This window comes from Salmo salar, chromosome ssa22 (assembly GCF_905237065.1).
Source record: "Salmo salar chromosome ssa22, Ssal_v3.1, whole genome shotgun sequence".
In the NCBI taxonomy this organism is placed as follows: Eukaryota; Metazoa; Chordata; class Actinopteri; order Salmoniformes; family Salmonidae; genus Salmo; species Salmo salar.
Window position 1 is genome coordinate 59898540 of NC_059463.1, and position 21893 is coordinate 59920432.

The window sequence follows — 21893 nt, forward strand, 5'->3', positions numbered from 1 at the left end:
GGTTATCTGAATGAGATTGGACGGCTATATTTAACCTGGTGGGTTGGTTATCTGAATGAGATTGGACGGCTATATTCAACCTGGTGGGTTGGCATAAATAGAGCTGCTAAAGATCATGTTGACCCTGAGATCTGTGTGTGTGTGTGTGTGTGTGTGTGTGTGTACTAAGCAGCAGAATGGAAATGACTTGTAGATTATTTTAAACTGATAGGATTCAGTCTCCATGCAACGACTCTTGTAATTCTGCTAGTTCTTTGGGCTCTAAAGCCTGGTTACTGTAAAACACTTGACAACTACTGAAGTAAAAAAGGCCTTTGTGTATATATATATATACATATATACATACATATATACATATATATATACATACATACATATATACATATATATATACATACATATATATATACATACATATATATATACATATATATACATACATATACATACATATTCATATACATATATATACACACACACATTTGATTGATTGTTTACTCCTCCCTCCCTGCCTGTGGCCGTGTTCGAGAGCATCAAAACCGTGATGCATCATGGATAAATTGTGACTGAACGATTAACCTACAAGGTGATTTGTAGATTAGTCAGTCTTGCCTTTGATGCCTGTCCTCCAGTGATTTGAAACTTTTACAGTAAAATACACATTCTAAAATGGCGATATGAAAATCTGCACGCAGCCCAACCCTAATTTCAATTAGTAAACGCATTAAAAAATCCAACGCAAAGTTAGACCTCACTTTTCGAGTAGTACGGAGGATCCGGCAAGCCAGCCTAATCCCTATAATGTAAATTCCAACAGAAACTCCTTAATGTAGAACTTCAAATTAACCCAAACTGTTTGCACTAATGACTACTGGTTTCAATCAAATTCTCTGTCAACTTACAAGCAAATACTTTATGAATTTACTGGTCCAAATCACCTTGCAACTAGCCTGCTAACGTTAGCCCCGACTAGCCTGCTAACGTTAGCCCCGACTAGCCTGCTAACGTTAGCCCCGACTAGCCTGCTAACGTTAGCTTAGGATCTTTTCTTTAGTTTTGAGCCCACGTCAAGAAGAAGGCACCAAAGCCTGCCATGCTAATGGGTTCCCACTAGATAACACAGCCACAAAGTCTATGAAGAGCATGCTGAATGGCCACATCTGCTTCTTGTTTACATCACACTTCCTGTGATTGGTGGATTGTAGCTCACCACCGCCAACACTTGGTCTGGGATGTAATTACATGCTAGCGTGGCTAGCATACGAACTCTGTAGCACAGAGTAGATCCTCCATATGACGTTGAGAAATGGTGCTTTGTGGGTAGTTTAGAAGTTATGCAGGAAATAAGTTAATAAATATGTAACAACCCCCAAAACATAACTATGTTTGTACTTATAGGTAATCAGATCTAACAACAGCTAAGTTATTAAGTCTTTGACCAAACTGTGCTGTTACATTGGTGAGGAAAAGCTCATGCTTCCTACCCTTTAAGTAAATCAGGTGTTAAATGAGGTGAAAAGGAGACGGTTTTAAAGTGCCACTCCAGTTTCCTAGTAACAGTAACTATCAGGTATTCAAACCCTATCCTTTTCCCCACCCATACTTATTCCCCAGGGTGTTGCTGTAAAATACAATGTATAGAATGAAAGAATTAACTGATTTCATTGTTATGCAATGGGATAAAAAACACGAGGACCATTTAGTGGCAGCAAGTTCATCCTCTGATTTCTAAACACAGTCAGTCGAGCTACAACAAAGAAAAAACACTTTCACTTAATGTCTCAATTAAATACCGAAGAATTATTCAAATTTTGTTAAAAAAAAATTAATTTGGAAAAAAAATGGAATGAGTGAGAACATTTTGAGAAGTAGTTGTGGACGTGCTGCCTTGTCTTTATCCTCTAACGTCTTACTTTAACAGCTACAAGCTACTACAAAAAGAAAAACACTTTCAGTTAATGTCTCGATTTTAAGAACCAAACAATTATCCTCCAAGAATGATCCTTCGACAATAAAAAAAACCTTTCTACCGCATAATGACAGCGGGCATGGAGGTGTCTTCATCCTACAACTCACTCCTAACCTCAGTCAAAATAGAACAAAGACTAAACGTTCAGCTGATGGCTCAATTAAGAACCAGATAATTATCCCCCTCCTTTAAAACCCTTTCTACTAGGATCACATAGTGACAGCAGATATTGAACTATAAACTATATATATAGCTGAACGTTTAGTCTTATATATATATATACTGCTCAAAAAAAAAAAAAAATATATATATATATATATATATAGGGAATTATAAGTGGAATTATTATAATATATATATATACATACATACATACATATATATACACATACATACATACATACATACATACATACATACATACATACATACATACATACATACATACAGTTGAAGTCGAAAGTTTACATACACTTAGGTTGGAGTCATTAAAACTAGTTTTTCAACCACTCCACAAATTTCTTGTTAACAAACTATAGTTTTGGCAAGAACATCTACTTTGTGTATGACAAGTAATTTTTCCAACAATTGTTTACAGACAGATTATTTCACTTATAATTTCACAGTATCACAATTCCAGTGGGTCAGAAGTTTACATACACTAAGTTGACTGTGCCTTTAAACAGCTTGGGAAATTCCAGAAAATGATGTCATGGCTTTAGAAGCTTCTGATAGGCTAATTGACATCATTTGAGTCAATTGGAGGTGTACCTGTGGATGAATTTCAAGGCCTACCGTCAAAACTCAGTGGCTCTTTGCTTGACATCATGGGAAAATCAAAAGAAATCAGCCAAGACATTTTGTAGACCTCCACAAGTCTGGTTCATCCTTGGGAGCAATTTCCAAACGCCTGAAGGTACCACATTCATCTGTACAAACAATAGCACGCAAGTATAAACACCATGGGACCACGCAGCTGTCATACCGCTCAGGAAGGAGACGCATTCTGCCTCCTAGAGATTAACGTACTTTGGTGCGAAAAGTGCAAATCAATCCCAGAACAACAGCAAAGGACCTTGTGAAGATGCTGGAGGAAACAGGTACAAAAGTATCTATATCCACAGTCAAACGAGTCCTATATCGACATAACCTGAAAGGCCGCTTAGCAAGGAAGAAGCCACTGCTCCAAAACCGCCATAAAAAGCCAGACTACGGTTTGCAACTGCACATGGTGACAAAGTTCGTACTTTTTGGAGAAATATCCTCTGGTCTGTTGAAACAAAAATAGAACTGTTTGGCCTTAATGACCATCGTTATGTTTGGAGGAAACAGGGGGAGGCTTGTAAGCTGAAGAACACCATCCCAACCGTGAAGCACGGGGGTGGCAGCATCATGTTGTGGGGGTGCTTTGCTGCAGGAGGGACTGGTGCACTTCACAAAATAGATGGCTTCTTGAGGAATGAAAATTATGTGGATGTATTGAAGCAACATCTCAAGTCATCAGTCAGGAAGTTAAAGCTTGGTCGCAAATGGGTCTTCCAAATGGACAATGACCACAAGCATACTTCCAAAGTTGTGGCAAAATGGCTTAAGGACAACAAAGTCAAGGTATTGGAGCGGCCATCACAAAGCCCTGACCTCAATCCTATAGAACATTTGTGAGCAGAACTGAAAAAGCATGTGCGAGCAAGGAGGCCTACAAACCTGACTCAGTTACACCAGCTCTGTCAGGAGGAATGGGACAAAATTCACCCAACTTATTTTGGGAAGCTTGTGGAAGGCTACCCGAAATGTTTGACCCAAGTTAAACAATTTAAAGGCAATGCTACATAGTGCACTCCTTTAGACCAGAGCCCTATTCCCTACATAGTGCACTACTATAGACCAGGGCCCTATTCCCTATATAGTGCACTACTATAGACCAGGGCCCTATTCCCTATATAGTGCACTACTTTAGACCAGGGCCCTATTCCCTATATAGTGCACTACTTTAGACCAAGGAAGGCCCTATTCCCTACATAGTGCACTACTTTAGACCAGGGCCCTATTCCCTATATAGTACACTACTATAGACCAGGGCACCATTTGGAATATTAAATATTAAAAGATTCCACATTACTCCCCTACCACCACATAGACCAGCACTCATAATAATATACACACACTGTAACACTCATTATCTCTGAGTGACTGAGTGAAGCTACTAGCATAGCAGATTCCAGTATTCAGGGTTCATATGTTAATTATTCAACAGTGGCTGTGAGCATCTGGCTACAGTTTTACACTGCATCCCAAATGGTGCACTATTCCCTATGTGGGTGCTGGTCTAAAGTAGTGCACTATGTATGGAATAGGGTGCCATATTTGGTACACACAGCCTTAGTGTAGTTTAAAAGAGCTGTAATACCAGGGATTCCAATTCTCAGAACTCCTGTTCTGTTCTGGTCATAATTAATCATTATCCAAATATATTATTCAAAGAGAAAGCAGAATTTCGTCACTGTGATGTAGTCAGTGATCACAGAATATGGAGTTATCCCTTTTACTGAATATGTTACCAAACGCAGCTGAAGGAGTAAACCGTATTCATTGATCTCCCTTGGTAACACATTCTCTCTCCAGCAAGGCCCTACTGAGAGGAGAGAGAGCTGGGCCCTACTGAGAGGAGAGAGGAGAGAGCTGGGCCCTACTGAGAGGAGAGAGAGCAAGGCCCTACTGAGAGGAGAGAGGAGAGAGCAAGGCCCTACTGAGAGGAGAGAGGAGAGAGCAGGGCCCTACTGAGAGGAGAAAGAGCTGAGCCCTACTGAGAGGAGAGAGGAGAGAGCTGGGCCCTACTGAGAGGAGAGAGCTGGGCCCTACTGAGAGGAGAGAGGAGAGAGCTGGGCCCTACTGAGAGGAGAGAGGAGAGAGCAGGGCCCTACTGAGAGGAGAGAGGAGAGAGCTGGGCCCTACTGAGAGGAGAGAGGAGAGAGCTGGGCCCTACTGAGAGGAGAGAGAGCTGGGCCCTACTGAGAGGAGAGAGGAGAGAGCAAGGCCCTACTGAGAGGAGAGAGAGCAAGGCCCTACTGAGAGGAGAGAGCAAGGCCCTACTGAGAGGAGAGAGGAGAGAGCTGGGCCCTACTGAGAGGAGAGAGGAGAGAGCTGGGCCCTACTGAGAGGAGAGAGAGCTGGGCCCTACTGAGAGGAGAGAGAGGCAGGGCCCTACTGAGAGGAGAGAGGAGAGAGCAAGGCCCTACTGAGAGGAGAGAGCAAGGCCCTACTGAGAGGAGAAAGAGCTGAGCCCTACTGAGAGGAGAGAGGAGAGAGCTGGGCCCTACTGAGAGGAGAGAGGAGAGAGCTGGGCCCTACTGAGAGGAGAGAGGAGAGAGCTGGGCCCTACTGAGAGGAGAGAGGAGAGAGCTGGGCCCTACTGAGAGGAGAGAGAGCAAGGCCCTACTGACCTATATACCCTAGAAACCCACCTGAGAGACCCATACACTAAGGAGAAGTCCCTATCTGTTTTTATGGGCCTACCGTGAGTCGTCTATACGCAGCCAAGACAGAAAGATAAATGTGGTCAGAGACCTACTAAAGCAGCACAGCCCCTTAAAAGATTCTGAGCCCGCCTGGCAGATTCTGAGCCCGCCTCCCACCGAGCCCTCTGACTGGAGAGCATAATATACAAGGAAATTCTCCAAGCTGCTAATGAGAACCTTGACGACCTTGTAGCTGAGCCGGTGGGGATTCCGGCAGGGTGCCCCCCCAGGCAGTGGCAGTTCTGGCAACACTAGCTACAGTAACCCATGGAGAGGGAGGGAGGGAGGGTCACACTCGGACATTCAGAGAGGGGGCATATTATTGTTGCCCCGGTGGAACAAAATCAAAGGTCAGACTGCACGGAGACGCTTGGGAACATGGTCACTACGGAGACGGGACGGGACCAGAGAGTGTTCAGAGGAAGAGGGTGTATATGACCTCCATCACCCAGGACGTGACAAAGTTCAATTAAACCTCCATCACCCAGGACGTGACACAAGTTCAATTAAATCTCCCCATTTTTTGGGCAATTTTTGGGCAATTTTTGCTCAGTTTTGCAGCTGCAACTGTATTTGCATTTGTAAATCAGATCCTTTCTTGAGTTGAACTCTGGGATGGAACAACTGTTCAACATCTGAGCTTATGGTTGTTTGTGGGGGAAAGGGGTCGAGTGTGTGTGTGTGTGTGTGTGTGTGTGTGTCCCACATCTGTTGCTAGGGGGTAATGATGTTGCTAGGGGGTAATGATGTTAGGGACAATATAGGATGAATCACAATAATGGTTTACTAAAATAATAATCTCTTGCCAAAAATATAATTTTTGTAATGGCAATCCTGGTTATAGGTAACAATCCTGGGTATAGGTAACAATCCTGGGTATAGGTAACAATCCTGGTTATAGGGTAACAATCCTGGGTATAGGTAACAATCCTGGGTACAGGTAACAATCCTGGTTACAGGGTAACAATCCTGGTTACAGGGTAACAATCCTGGTTATAGGTAACAATCCTGGGTATAGGTAACAATCCTGGGTACAGGTAACAATCCTGGTTACAGGTAACAATCCTGGGTATAGGTAACAATCCTGGTTATAGGTAACAATCCTGGTTAAAGGTAACAATCCTGGTTAAAAAGGTAACAATCCTGGTTACAAAGGTAACAATCCTGGTTACAGGTAACAATCCTGGTTAAAAAGGTAACAATCCTGGTTACAGGTAACAATAATTTGCATGAACTGCCTACATTATTATACATATTATTTGTTAATTATGGAAATTAAGAGACGCAGGATTTTTTTTTAAATATATTTTTTAATTAGCTATATATATATATATATATAATCCAAATCCGAGGTGAGGGCGAAGGAAACGCTTTTGGAGGTTGATCTGCTTCTGTTCTGTGGGTGGCACTGTGTGCTCTTTTTCAACGGACATCACACTACAAACTATCACCCTCAGGCACTTATGGAAATCACCAACATCATGGACATATTGGAATTAGTGGATATATACATTTAATTTTTTTAACATTTTAGTCATTTAGCAGATGCTCTTATCCAGAGCGACTTACAGTAGTGAATGCAGACATTTCATACATTTATTTAAAAAACCTTTTTGTTGTTGTACTGGCCCCCCGTGGGAATCGAACCCACAACCCTGGCGTTGCAAACACCATGCTCTACCATCTGAGCCACAGGGAAGACTTAAATAAGGCTTAAATAACCCTGACCTAGTGAGATATACAATACCAGTCAAAAGTTTGGACACACCTATTTACTATTTTCTACATTGTAAAATAATAGTGAAAACATCAACACTATGAAATAACACATATGAAATCATGTAGTAACCAAAATAGTGTTTAACAAATCAAAATATATTTCATATTTGAGACTCTTCAAAGTAGCCACCCTTTGCCTCAATGACAGCTTTGCACACTCTTCGCATTCTCTCAACCAGATTCATGAGGTAGTCACCTGGAATGCATTTAAATTAACAGCTGTGCCTTGTTAAAAGTTCATGTGGAATTTCTTTCCTTAATGTGTTTGAGCCAAATCAGTTGTATTGTGACAATGTAGGGGTGGTATACAGAAGATGGTCTTTTACCAAATAGGGCTAACTCCATATTATGGCAAGAACAGCTCAAATAAGCAAAAAGAAACGAAAGTCCATCATTACTTTAAGTCATGAAGGTCAGTCAATACGGAACATTTCAAGAACTTTGACAGTTTCTTCAACTTCAGTTGCAAAAACCATCAAGCGCTATGATGAAACTGGCTCTCATGAGGACCGCCACAGGAAAGGAAGACCCAGAGTTCACTCTGCTGCAGAGGATAAGTTCATTAGAGTTAACTGCACCTCAGATTGCAGCCCAAATAAATGCTTCACAGAGTTCAAGTAACAGACACATCTCAACATCCAACTGTTCAGAGGAGACTGCATGAATCAGGCCTTCATGGTCGAAAGAAACCACTACTAAAGGACACCAAGAAGAAGAAAATACTTGCTTGGGCCAAGAAACATGAGCAATGGACATTAGACCGGTGGAAATCTGTCCTTTTGGTCTGATGAGTCCAAATTGGAGATTTTTGGTTCCAATCGCCGTGTCTTTGTGAGACACAGATTAGGTGAACGGATGATCTCAGCATGTGTGGTTCCCACCATGAAGCATGGAGGAGGAGGTGTGATGGTGTGGGGGTGCTTTGCTGGTGACACTGTTGGTGATTTGTTTAGAATTCAAGGCACACTTAAACAGCATGGCTTCAACAACATTCTGCAGTGATATGCCATCCCATCTGGTTTGTGCTTAGTGGGTCTATCATTTGTTTTTCAACAGGACAATGACCCAACACACCTCCAGGCTGTCTAAGGGCTATTTGACCAAGGAGAGTGATGGAGTGCTGCATCAGATGACCTGGCCTCCACAATCACCGGACCTCAACCCAATTGAGATGGTTTGGGATGAGTTGGACCGCAGAGTGAAGATAAAGCAGCCAACAAGTGCTCAGCATATGTGGGAACTCCTTCAAAACTGTTGGAAAAGCATTCCAGGTGAAGATGGTTGAGAGAATGACAAGCGCTAAAAATAAAAACTTGAATGAGTTGGTGTGTCCAAACTTTTGAGTGATACTGTATATATTTACAAAATATAATATGTGGGGATTGGAAATAATGCAGACAATTACATAGATTGTAGCTTCCATCAATCTAAAATATTAAAGCTGATACACCCCCTAAAAAATAAATAATAATTTAAGACCTCCTGTGCAAAAACTTTAAAATGAATTACAGATTTCTTGATTTACTGGCTAACCGTAATACTAGTACTTTTGTTTCTCATTTTTCAAGCGAACGTCTTTAGGGAGTACAGACGCTGGCTCTCTGACCAGTAACTGTGTTTACGGTTTGTCTCTGGGCTGTGGATGTTGCGACAGTAGAGTCGATCTCAGGGTCGATCTCAGAGTCGATCTCAGAGTCACACTGCTGCACCTCAGTAAGTTCCAAATAAAATATCGCAAATGTATTTTATTGTTTAATCTATCATCTCGAAATGGATAAATGAAAGCTTTATTTGCCATTTTGATCACTTCAAAGTGATACAAAATAAGTGTACGAGTTATAAGTACACAGAAGTTTTGTTTACAAATTGCAGGTCAGATTTCTCCAGTTAATTTTGATGCATATACGCCTATTGATCATTTTATCACCATGTGCTGCTCTGATCCATCCACTACTACATCCACTAACACATAGGCCTCTTTACATCCCTCTCATTATAAACACTCATTATGATATAGAATAAAAGTGTAATTTAGCTGTGGTAACAGTTCATATATTGGCTCCATGCTGTCAGTGCGTCTGTCTACACCTTTTTGTGATGTAGTCCGCCATAAAACCCACAGAAGAAGAAGAACAAGTCTGTCTTGTCTCCCTGCAAATGATGCATAGCAGAGGATTTGTTTTTAAAAACACCTGCGGGGGTCTGTAACAAAGCTTCTCTGATGTTACTAGCTTGATTTTCTGAATAAAAACTGGAAACTGGAAACGTGGGGTGATTTTCATACAGCAAGGCAGAGACTCACGACTAGTGCTAGAATCACACTGCTGTAGACCGTGTCAATGATAATCCAAGAGGAAAATTGTTGTATATTGTTATCTGGCTATGTACAAATTGAATTTAAATTTGACTGCTGTTACGTTCATTGCGGACTTGTAAATTGTTATTTTATAATACAGCAGCATACATGGTTGCTGTAACTAGAAGAGTTCTGGTTGATCTGGAACAAAATGGTGGCTGGAACCAGCAGCTGCTGAACAACTCTCAGGTAGACTAGAGCATGTTAATGACGTCTTGCCTAAGTTTTGTTGACCCGACAAAACAAATAAAAAAAAATGTAAACAAAATGAGGAAACTGACACTTACTGAATCTGGCTTTAAAACCAGGTTTCCATCCAACCTTTTTATGCACGTAAAGTATATGAGTATATAATATTTGTAACAGTATATAATGTAAAGTATATAACGGATAAAGAAGTCACAAGTCCTGATAGAAAATGGTCGGTAAACTTTCCAAATGTCAAGAAAACAAAATACGCTAGACAAGACCTATTTTGTGTCTGTAAAATGCAAGAAATGTTGTTGGAAAAGCTTTGATGCTCAAATATTGATATAATAACAAGCTATGAAAGTAAACTTGGGAGTCACGCGATGAAATGTTGTGTGGTCGTCCCACTATGACTCATCGGGGAAACCATGCAGTTTATTAGGCTACAGATGAAATAAGTGATGAACTTCACAGGGTGGTGAAAGTGCACGGTGATGAGCTTGATGCTCCTTTATCAATAAATATAGAGGGTCTTATTCTGGTGACATGATAATCGATGCTCGTCTGCCGTTTGTCCGTAATAATCTGACCATCTATGTAAGCTATACCATAAGTGACTCACTACCATGGGTGCCTCACTACCATGGGTGGCAAAGGGTCGGAAACTTCCCGGAAATTTTCAATGGGAAGTCAAGCCCTGGAATTTTGGGAATTTTACTTAAATTCATCAACAAAAAGTTAGTTTATAACAGTGAACCTTTTCTGTGGGATATACATAAGGCAATTCTAGGTCTTGTGGCATATTTTGGTAGAGATAGTTCGTTGAGTATTGGTCTCCATGATAGATAGTGGTGTAAATCAGTTCCTAATAAATGACAAGTAAAGATTACATCCTGTGTCCTCTAATTATGTTGGTCTATTCAAGATACTACAGCTACCAAGTGGGTTTTTATTTTGCTTGAGCCTGCTAACTGAGGAGTGTTAATTCACCTATTTCCATACATGTTTAATTTTAAAACATTTATTTTACAAAGGAGTTGTTTAATCTAACTGCTTAACTATCTATCTGTACATGGAATTGTATATATATATTTTTTTTATTCTAAACTTTACAGGAAAATGCCACGGGCACTATCTGATGTGTGGAGACATTTCACTGCAGCTAAAGTAGAAACAAAAGCTGTGTACATTTGCAAATACTGTGCCAAATCATGTGAAGAATGCAACAAAGATGCAGAATCATCTGGCCAAGTGCATAAACTTCCCTCAGTGCTCACAACAAGCAACCTCTGACTAAAGTCCCTCTACTTCTATTGGAGGTGAAAATGATGAATCAGACGCCTTATCGATAGCAACAGCTCATAGTCCTCCTGGAATCAGAAGTTGTTTTGACAATGGAGGAACGCAGTCAGAGAAATGCTGATGAATGTCTTGCTCGAGCTGTGTATGCAACTGGTTCACCTCTGATGCTCACAGGCAATGTGTATTGGAAGAGATTTCTGAATGTTCTTCGCCCAGCATACACCCCTCCAACCAGACATGCTTTATCTACTCATTTGCTGGATGCAGAGTTCAAGTGAAGGTCAAAGAAATCATAGAGAAAGCAGACTGTATTGCAGTCATCTCTGATGGGAGGTCGAATGTTTGTGGGCGAGGAATAATTAACTACATCATCTCCACCCCTCAACCAGTATTCTACAAGAGCACAGACACAAGAGATAACAGACACACCGGTCTCTACATTGCAGATGAGCTGAAGGCAGTCATCAATGACCTTGGACCACAGAAGGTATTTGCACTGGTGACAGACAATGCTGCGAACATGAAGGCTGCTTGGTCTAAAGTGGAGGAGTCCTACCCTCACATCACACCCATTGGCTGTGCTGCTCATGCATTGAATCTGCTCCTTAAGGACATCATGGCACTGAACACAATGGATAAACTCTACAAGAGAGCCAAGGAAATGGTTAGGTATGTGAAGGGTCATCAAGTTATAGCAGCAAACTACCTCACCAAGCAAAGTGAGAAGAATAAGAGCACCACATTGAAGCTGCCCAGCAACACCAGTTGGGGTGGTAAGCAGCCTGAAACTTCCTGAAACCTATAGCAGTAGCCATTGCACGGATTGAGGGAGACAATGCCATCCTGTCTGATGTTCAGACTCTGCTTGCAGACGTAAGAGAAGAAATCCGTACTGCCCTTCCCACTTCACTGTTGCTCCAGAGGAATCTGCAGTTCTGAAATACTGAGAGCGCAACTGGTCCTTGTTTGGGAACACACACACCAAAGCACGCAAAAGGCTGACCAATACAAGGGTCGAAATTTGAGGCTTTTTGAGCCTGACAACGAACCATCCTCAACAAGGTTGGAAAGTGACAGTGAAGATGAGGCCTCAGAGTCTGATGTTCAAGAGGTGGACATTGAGAAGGTCCAGGGAGAAGACATGGAAGCCTGAGAGGAAGACAACCAAAGCTTTAGTTTCTAGACTATCATTTTACAGATGTATGTTGAAAACATTTTTGGGAGATGCGATGGATCATTGGGGATCATTCAATATTCCCTTTTGTTGTTCAGTGAAATCATCCCATGTGAAGAGTCAACTCATTTAATTAAAGTTCAATTCGTAACTAAAATGTTTTTTTTTTTAATTATTTCTATTGGAAGGATTTAATCATTTGCAATTATGTCTACTTATCATAAGGTAAAAGGTTTATGTTTCTGTCTCCATATGATATGGTAAATATATCCAATGCAAAAAAACATCTACATTTAAATGGTATTAATATTAATTTGCATATATTCCCTCGGAAAGTTTCCACCTTTGAATATTCCCCAAAATGGGCAACCCTACTCACTACCACGGGTGCTTTGAAAGTGGGGGTGCAACCTCCTTTTTATTAAAAAAACCCCTCAATTTCCAGCAATTCTATACCTTCACAATCCATATTTATGAACAGAACACAACTATTTATCTTAGGTTCTGCCACAATAAGTTATATTGAACTCAGTATTCAAATAAATACTTTTTTTTTAAACACAAGGCCAGAACATAATATGATAACAGTGCAAAACAATGCCTAATTTATCATAACCATTACAGATAACACATCTGTAATATAACAGAATAAAATAGAACAGAAGTTGTTTTTTTTCTAAATGAAAAAAAGTTACCAGTGCGAAGTGACACGCATCTCGCATCTGTAACAGTTATTCTGAAAGAAACGGGCTTCAATTTGGCGAGTTGAAGGACACTTTTTTTTTCTCCACAGTAATAAAACAAAATCTGTCTTTTCGATATACAGAAGCTGGTTGAGAGAATGCCAATAGTGTGCAAAGCTGTCATCAAGGCAAAGGGTGGCTACTTTGAATAATCTCAAATATAAAATATATTTTGATTTGTTTAACACTTTTTTGGTTACTACATGATTCCATATGTGTTATTTCATAGTTTTGATGTCTTCACTATTATCGTCAATTCACTATGTCTTCACTATTACTATTATCAAAAGCAAATTAATGTCTTCAAGACAAATTATTATTATTTTTATTTTTTAATTTTTTAAATATACTCAAAAGCACATTCCACCAAATAGTTTTACAGTATTTTAGATTTTTATTTTTTATTTTATTTTTAAATCTTCGGTTAAAGATGGAGTTTTATACCCATCCTTACATCTGACACGGGACTGTTTTGTTTGTTTGAAAACGCCGTCTGTGTCGCCGTGAAAATGTTTCAAACTTGTCTTAGCAGCATTCATAATGTGATGTAACGAGGGTAGAAAGGCTTGACAAGCATAGCAGAGCAGTTTTATCCAGGTACATATATATACATATATCCTGTGCTTTATCATTTGGCCATAGGGGCATATAGACATAGGTGCAAAATGCAATCTGTTAATTATTATATCAGATGTAAAAATGGACAGACTAGCTCAAATTATTACAAATCATTGAAATTGACAAATTACCCAATGGATCATGATATGTTAATTTATAAGACATTTACATTTACATTTAAGTCATTTAGCAGACGCTCTTATCCAGAATAAAATAAATAAATAAATACAATTAAAAAAGTGGGGGTGAAATTGTATTGTTTATTTGTTACATGGGAATTTAACTGTAAAATAAAAAATGTTATGTGCACTAAGTCAAGCACAACCTTTTTTTTAAATCAACAAGTCAATTTGATGGAAACACACTTCTCATGCGGATTGTAGAATATTCACATGAAAATATGTCGTAGACTGGATGGAAACCCAGCTATTGAAACAAACAGTGCATCATCACCAAATGACTGGAGGCAGCAAACAATATACCAGCTGTGATTTACAACCTGATAGCAATATGTCGGAATACCAATAAATGCTTTGGTGAATTATATTAATCACGCATCTCTTCTTACTCGACGTCATGGAAAACCTCTTTAATAAAAAGTTGGTTTCGTAGCAATTTTTCTGACAGATATAATTCTGTTTGTTTCATATATAGCTACGTAGTTCCACTTTAAGAGATATTAATAATGTATGGAGTGGCAGTAAAGGTAACCTCACCAGACTCCACAGAGGAGAGAGAATCACAGAGGTCATAGTGAGAGAGGGAGAGAGAGAGGGGAGCGAGAGGGAGGGAGAGAGAGAGGGGAGGGAGGGAGAGAGAGAGAGAGGGTGAGAGAGGGAGGGTGAGAGAGGGAGGGAGAGAGAGGGAGGGGGAGCGAGAGGGGTAGGGAGAGCGAGAGGGGGTAGGGAGAGCGAGAGGGGAGGGAGAGCGAGAGGGAGGGAGCGAGAGAGAGGGAGGGAGAGAGAGGGAGGGGGAGCGAGGGGGTAGGGAGAGCGAGAGGGGTAGGGAGAGCGAGAGGGAGGGAGCGAGAGAGGGGAGCGAGAGAGAGGGAGGGAGAGGGGGAGAGGGGAGGGAGAGAGAGGGAGGGAGGGGGAGGGAGAGAGGGAGAGGGGAGGGGGGAGGGAGAGAGGGAGGGGGAGAGGGGGAGGGAGAGCGAGAGGGGGAGGGAGGGGGAGAGGGGGAGGAGAGAGTGGGAGGGAGAGCGAGAGGGGGAGGGGGAGGGAGAGGGAGAGCGGGAGGGAGAGCGAGAGGGGGAGGGGGAGGGAGAGAGGGAGGGAGAGGGAGAGCGAGAGGGGGGAGGGGAGGGGGAGGGAGAGCGAGAGGGGAGGGGGAGGGAGAGAGAGGGAGGGGAGAGGGGGAGGGAGAGCGGGAGGGGGAGGGAGAGCGAGAGGGGTAGGGAGAGTGGGAGGGGGAGGGGAGGGGAGGGAGAGCGAGAGGGGGAGGGGAGGGAGAGAGGGAGGGGAGAGGGGAGGGAGAGCGGGAGGGGGAGGGAGAGCGAGAGGGAGAGCGGGAGGGGGAGGGAGAGCGAGAGGGAGAGCGAGAGGGGAGGGAGAGCGGGGAGGGAGAGCGAGAGGGGGAGGGGAGGGGAGGGGAGCGGGAGAGGGGAGGGAGAGTGAGAGGGAGAGCGGGAGGGGGAGGGAGAGCGGGAGGGGGAGGGAGAGCGAGAGGGGGAGGGAAGGAGGGGGCAGAGAGAAAGACAGCGCACATTGCTTCAGCATCAATAACACTCTAATAAAACAGAGAGAGATGTGTTACCTGTGTGAGAACATCTAGTTGAGCCACTATGTGTTCCAGAGTGCTAGCCAGACCAGCAGGCACCATGCCTTCTCTCTGGGCATGAGTCTGTGTCTCGGGCTGGGTACGTGTCTGCTGGACAGAGGAGGGCCTGGCCCTGGGGGCCCTGGATGTCTGGGTGGGTCTGGAAGACAGGCTCCGGGTGAAGCTGCCACTCCTACTCCTCACCTCTGTACGTAAGCCCCGCTCCTGGCCGTTACACAGCTCCGACTCAGAGGACTCCTTGAGAGGACAAGAAAAGGCCATATTAACATCTGGGTGTCCAATAACTAGGATATCTATGGCCAGAGGTGTTTTACCTGACTATGTGAACTAACCAGTAAACTATGGGTCCTGAATATGACTAAGGACAAGAACATCTCTTCCCCTACCGTCCCTCCTCCTCAGAATAATTTCCCCTCAACTCCTGTTCAACATCTGGTAGACAGGTGCCCCGCAACAAGGCCCTCTCTCTCCCTCCCTCCAAGGTGTGTGAATATTGACTGTGTGGTCAGGGAGAAGTGATGCTCTCTGTTCCTGTCCACGTACACCCACTTTGTGTTGAGAGAGAGAGAGAGAGAGAGAGAGAGAGAGAGAGAGAGAGAGAGAGAGAGAGAGAGAGAGAGAGAGAGAGAGACGAGAGTATCACGTGTCGTATGTACATGGTATACAACGTCCAACCAAATGCTACTTACAAGTTCCTTCTGGAAGATGCAACAACAATAATAAATAATAAAGATCAGAATGCCAACATAAAGTAAATGTCTCAGTAGAATATTATAAATATATATGAGCATCAGTATAATACAGGAAGGCACAGTTTATAGTCCAATATTTACATGTTTTGTGGAAGAGTGGATTGAGGCGGGGAGGTGTTAAATTGTGCATTATTTATCCATCATAAGTCTGGTAGCAACAGTTGTGATGTGTGTAGCATGAATGTACAGCTCTGGGGAAAAAAAATTAAGAGACCACTGGAAAATGATCAGTTCATCTGGTTTTACTATTTTTAGGTATGTGTTTGGGTAAAATGAACATTTTTGTTTTATTCTATAAACTACTGACAAGATTTCTCCAAAATTCCCCACAAAATATTGTAATTTAGAGCATTTATTTGCAGAAAATGACAACTGGTCAAAATAACAATAAAGATACAGTGTTGTCCAGACCTCGAATAATGTAGAGAAAATAAGATGATATTAGAATCAGAGCAGGCGGTCAGTCCTGTTAGAGCAGGCGGTCAGTCCTGTTAGAGCAGGCGGTCAGTCCTGTTAGAGCAGGCGGTCAGTTCTGTTAGAGCAGGAGGTCAGTCCTGTTAGAGCAGGAGGTCAGTCCTGTTAGAGCAGGAGGTCAGTCCTGTTAGAATTAGAGCAGGAGGTCAGTCCTGTTAGAATCAGAGCAGGTGGTCAGTCCTGTTAGAATCAGAGCAGGAGGTCAGTCCTGTTAGAATCAGAGCAGGCGGTCAGTCCTGTTAGAATCAGAGCAGGTGGTCAGTCCTGTTAGGATCAGAGCAGGTGGTCAGTCCTGTTAGAATCAGAGCAGGTGGTCAGTCCTGTTAGAATCAGAGCAGGAGGTCAGTCATGTTAGAGCAGGAGGTCAGTCCTGTTAGAATCAGAGCAGGCGGTCAGTCCTGTTAGAGCAGGAGGTCAGTCCTGTTAGAATCAGAGCAGGTGGTCAGTCCTGTTAGAATCAGAGCAGGTGGTCAGTCCTGTTAGAATCAGAGCAGGTGGTCAGTCCTGTTAGAGCAGGCGGTCAGTCCTGTTAGAGCAGGAGGTCAGTCCTGTTAGAATCAGAGCAGGTGGTCAGTCCTGTTAGAATCAGAGCAGGAGGTCAGTCCTGTTAGAGCAGGCGGTCAGTCCTGTTAGAGCAGGCGGTCAGTCCTGTTAGAGCAGGCGGTCAGTCCTGTTAGAGCAGGCGGTCAGTCCTGTTAGAGCAGGAGGTCAGTCCTGTTAGAATCAGAGCAGGCGGTCAGTCCTGTTAGAGCAGGTGGTCAGTCCTGTTAGAATCAGAGCAGGCGGTCAGTCCTGTTAGAATCAGTGCAGGCGGTCAGTCCTGTTAGAATCAGAGCAGGCGGTCAGTCCTGTTAGAATCAGAGCAGGCGGTCAGTCCTGTTAGAATCAGAGCAGGCGGTCAGTCCTGTTAGAATCAGAGCAGGCGGTCAGTCCTGTTAGAATCAGAGCAGGCGGTCAGTCCTGTTAGAATCAGAGCAGGCGGTCAGTCCTGTTAGGATCAGAGCAGGTGGTCAGTCCTGTTAGAATCAGAGCAGGTGGTCAGTCCTGTTAGAATCAGAGCAGGCGGTCAGTCCTGTTAGAATCAGAGCAGGAGGTCAGTCCTGTTAGAATCAGAGCAGGCGGTCAGTCCTGTTAGAATCAGAGCAGGAGGTCAGTCCTGTTAGAGCAGGCGGTCAGTCCTGTTAGAATCAGAGCAGGTGGTCAGTCCTGTTAGAATCAGAGCAGGTGGTCAGTCCTGTTAGAGCAGGCGGTCAGTCCTGTTAGAATCAGAGCAGGAGGTCAGTCCTGTTAGAGCAGGCGGTTAGTCCTGTTAGAATCAGAGCAGGCGGTCAGTCCTGTTAGAGCAGGTGGTCAGTCCTGTTAGAGCAGGTGGTCAGTCCTGTTAGAATCAGAGCAGGTGGTCAGTCCTGTTAGAGCAGGTGGTCAGTCCTGTTAGAATCAGAGCAGAAGGTCAGTCCAGTTAGGGTTAGAATCAGAGCAGGTGGTCAGTCCTGTTAGAGCAGGCGGTCAGTCCTGTTAGAATCAGAGCAGGCGGTCAGTCCTGTTAGAATCAGAGCAGGTGGTCAGTCCTGTTAGAATCAGAGCAGGCGGTCAGTCCTGTTAGAATCAGAGCAGGAGGTCAGTCCTGTTAGAATCAGAGCAGGCGGTCAGTCCTGTTAGAATCAGAGCAGGTGGTCAGTCCTGTTAGAAGCAGAGCAGGTGGTCAGTCCAGTTAGAGCAGGCGGTCAGTCCAGTTAGGGTTAGAATCAGAGCAAGCATACAGTCCGTTCTGTTCGTCTGTCTCCACTACGCATCTGTCCAAACCCAGCCATCATGAATGCCACACACACACACACACTCTGACTAACCATCCCTGTTGTTACAAGGCCATTCAGTCTCTACCTAGTCATCAAGCTTAATCTCACTTCCTGCCTGCCAGAGACCAGAGGGTGTGTGTGTGTGTGTGTGTGTGTGTGTGTGTGTGTGTGTGTGTGCAGTCATTTGACTTTGCTGAAAAAACATTCTGTCCTGATTTCTATTGGTTGTTTGGCTCGACAATGACTTCTATTGGTTCTCTGGTGTGACAGGGAATGCCACAAGATGCGTTTTTAACACTATTCGGTAAATGTGGCTCGGCCGTTTTTAACACTATTCGGTAAATGGCGCTCGGCCGTTTACCAGTTCAAATATTAACTTCCACAGACTCAAAACAGCCAGCCAGTGAAGCAGCCAGTGAAGCAGCCAGTGAAGCAGCCAGTGAAGCAGCCAGTGAAGCAGCCAGTGAAGCAGCCAGTGCTCTGGACATGCAGATATTTAACCTGCTATAACTGGCCTTGAACAGGCCTTGAACTGGCCTTGAACAATCCAACTCTGTTACACTGGTATTATTACAGAGTTGTTCAGTTTAACACTTCACATGTTATTAGAGAGTCAAAATTTGAATAATAACAAATCCATCAAACCTCAGACTTGCTTTAGCCTAAAATAGATACGGCATTCCACATAAATGTTTTCTATTGTAGACATAGATAGAGTGCATTCGGGAAAGTATTCAGACCCCTTGACTTTTTCCACATTTTGTTACGGTACAGCCTTATTCTAAAATGGATTTAAAAAATAATTCCCTCATGAATCTACATTTACATTTACGTCATTTAGCAGACGATATTATCCAGAGCGACTTACAAATTGGTGCATTCACCTAATGATACCCAGTGGAACAACCACTTTACAATAGTACATCTATATATTTTTTGGGGGGAGGGTTAGAAGGATAACTTAATCCTATCCCAGGTACTACAAATAAAAACTTTACTCAGTACTTTGCTGAAGCACCTTTTGCAGCAATTATAGCCTCGAGTCTTCTTGGGTATGACGCTACAAGCTTGGCACACATGTATTTGGGGAGTTTCTCCCATTCTTCTCTGCAAATCCTCTCAAGCTCTGTCAGGTTGGATGGGGAGCGTCGCTGCACAGCTTTTTTCAGGTCTCTCCAGAGATGTTCGATCGGGTTCAAGTCCGGGCTCTGGCTGGGCCACTCAAGGACATTCAGGGACTTTTCCCGAAGCCACTCCTGCGTTGTCTTGACTGTGTGCTTAGGGTCGTTGTCCTGTTGGAAGGTGAACCTTCGCCCCAGTCTGAGCGCTCTGGAGCAGGTTTCCATCAAGAATCTCTCTGTACTTTGCTCCGCTCATTTTTCCCTCGATCCTGACTAGTCTCCCAGTCCCTGCCGCTGAATAACATCCCCACAGCATTTCATTTTATTTAACCTTTATTTAACTAGGCAAGTCAGTTAAGAACAAATTCTGATTTTCAATGACGGCCTAGGAACAGTGGGTTAACTGACTTGTTCAGGGGCAGAACGACAGATTTTTACCTTGTCAGCTCGGGGATTCGATCTTCGCTCTAACCAGTAGGCTACCTGCCGTGCCATGCTTCACCGCAGGCACCGCATGATGCTGCCACCACCATGCTTCACCATAGGGATGGTATTGCCCAGGTGATGAGTGGTGCCTGGTTTCCTCCAGATGTGACGCATGGAGGAAATGCTGGTTTCATCAGACCAGAGCATCTTGTTTCTCATGGTCTTTAGGTGCCTTTTGGCAAACTCCAAGCGGTCTGTCATGTGTCTTTTACTGAGGAGTGGCTTCCGTCTGGCCACTCCACCATAAAGGCCTGATTGGTGGAGCGCTGCAGAGATGATTGTCCTTCTGGAAGGTTCTCATCTCCACAGAGGAACTTTGGAGCTCTGTCAGTGACCATCGGGTTCTTGGTCACCTCCCTGACCAAGGCCCTTCTCCCCGATTGCTCAGTTTGGCTGGGCGGCCAGCTTTAGGAAGAGTCTTGGTGGTTCCAAACTTCTTCCATTTAACAATGATGGAGGCCACTGTGTTCTTGGGGACCTTCAATGCTGCAGAAATGTTTTTGTACTCTTCCCCAGATCTGTGCCTCGACACAATCCTGTTTTGGAGCTCTACGGACAATTCCTTCGACCTCATGGCTTGGTTTTTGCTCTGACATGCACTGTCAACTGTGGGACCTTATACAGACAGGTGTGTGCCTTTCCAAATCATGTCATATCAATGTAATTTACCACAGGTGGACTCCAATCAAGTTGTAGAAACATCTCAAGGATGATCAATGGAAACAGGATGCACCTGAGCTCAGTTTCTTATAGCAAAGGGTCTGAAATGTAAATAAGGTATTTCTGTGAGTTTTTTTTTTTCGGGATGAGAAGTTGCTGATGGGTCAGCTGAATGATTCATGTGAAAAGAAAACTAGAGGAAAGCGAGAGAAGAGAGAAGCTTGCAAAGAGAGGTACAGAGAGAGAAGAGGTAGAGAGAGAGAGAGGTAGGGAGAGAGAAGCTAGTGGTGTTGCTGAGGCAACAAGCTTCAACATGCAGGATTAACTAATGTTGGGAAGAGGACTTATTCTAGCTCAGCATCAACACAGCTGCACACACACACACACACACACACTGAGACACACACACACTGAGACACACACACACACTGAGACACACACACACACTAAGACACACACACACACTGAGACACACACACACACTGAGACACACACACAAACACACACTGAGACACACACACACACACACACACTCAGACAAGCGCAGACACACACACACTCAGACAAGGCAGACACACACACACACACTCAGACACACACTCAGACACACACTCAGACAAGGCAGACACACACACACTCAGACACACACTCAGACACACACTCAGACAGGCGCAGGCACACACATACAGTTTAGCACTCTAGGTCACACTCCTGATGAATCACCTGGTGTGGAAAAACCAACAGTGGAAAATTTCCTGGGGCCCAAAAAGGAACTCTGAATGGCACTGGGCTGGCATGACACACACAGCCATCAAAACCCACGCACTGCACACAAACACACACTTAAACAAACACATAGAACACACACACACAAAGAACACAAAGAACTGAATGAATGGAAAGTAGTCCCTCATCACCATCTTCCGATAATGGGTTGATGAACCTATAATCCAGATTAACCAGGAAACAAAATAAACCTATAATCCAGATTAACCAGGAACCAAAATAAACCTATAATCCAGATCTAACCAGGAACCAAAATAAACCTATAATCCAGATCTAACCAGGAAATAAAATGAAGTTATAATCCAGATTTAACCAGGAAATAAAATAAACCTATAATCCAGATCTAACCAGGAAATAAAATGAACCTATAATCCAGATTTAACCAGGAAACAAA

General features: G+C 43.4%; 1 protein-coding gene across 2 annotated transcripts in view; it reads right to left on the bottom strand.

Annotated features, from left to right (window-relative positions):
- poc1a (POC1 centriolar protein A) overlaps positions 1-21893 on the bottom strand; it is a 117176-nt gene that overhangs the window by 23802 nt on the left and 71481 nt on the right. For both annotated transcript variants that reach the window (XM_045705647.1, XM_045705648.1), the window contains exon 10: positions 15401-15661. In XM_045705647.1, the coding sequence (XP_045561603.1) occupies positions 15401-15661 (261 nt within the window). The remainder of the gene's footprint in view (positions 1-15400; positions 15662-21893) is intronic.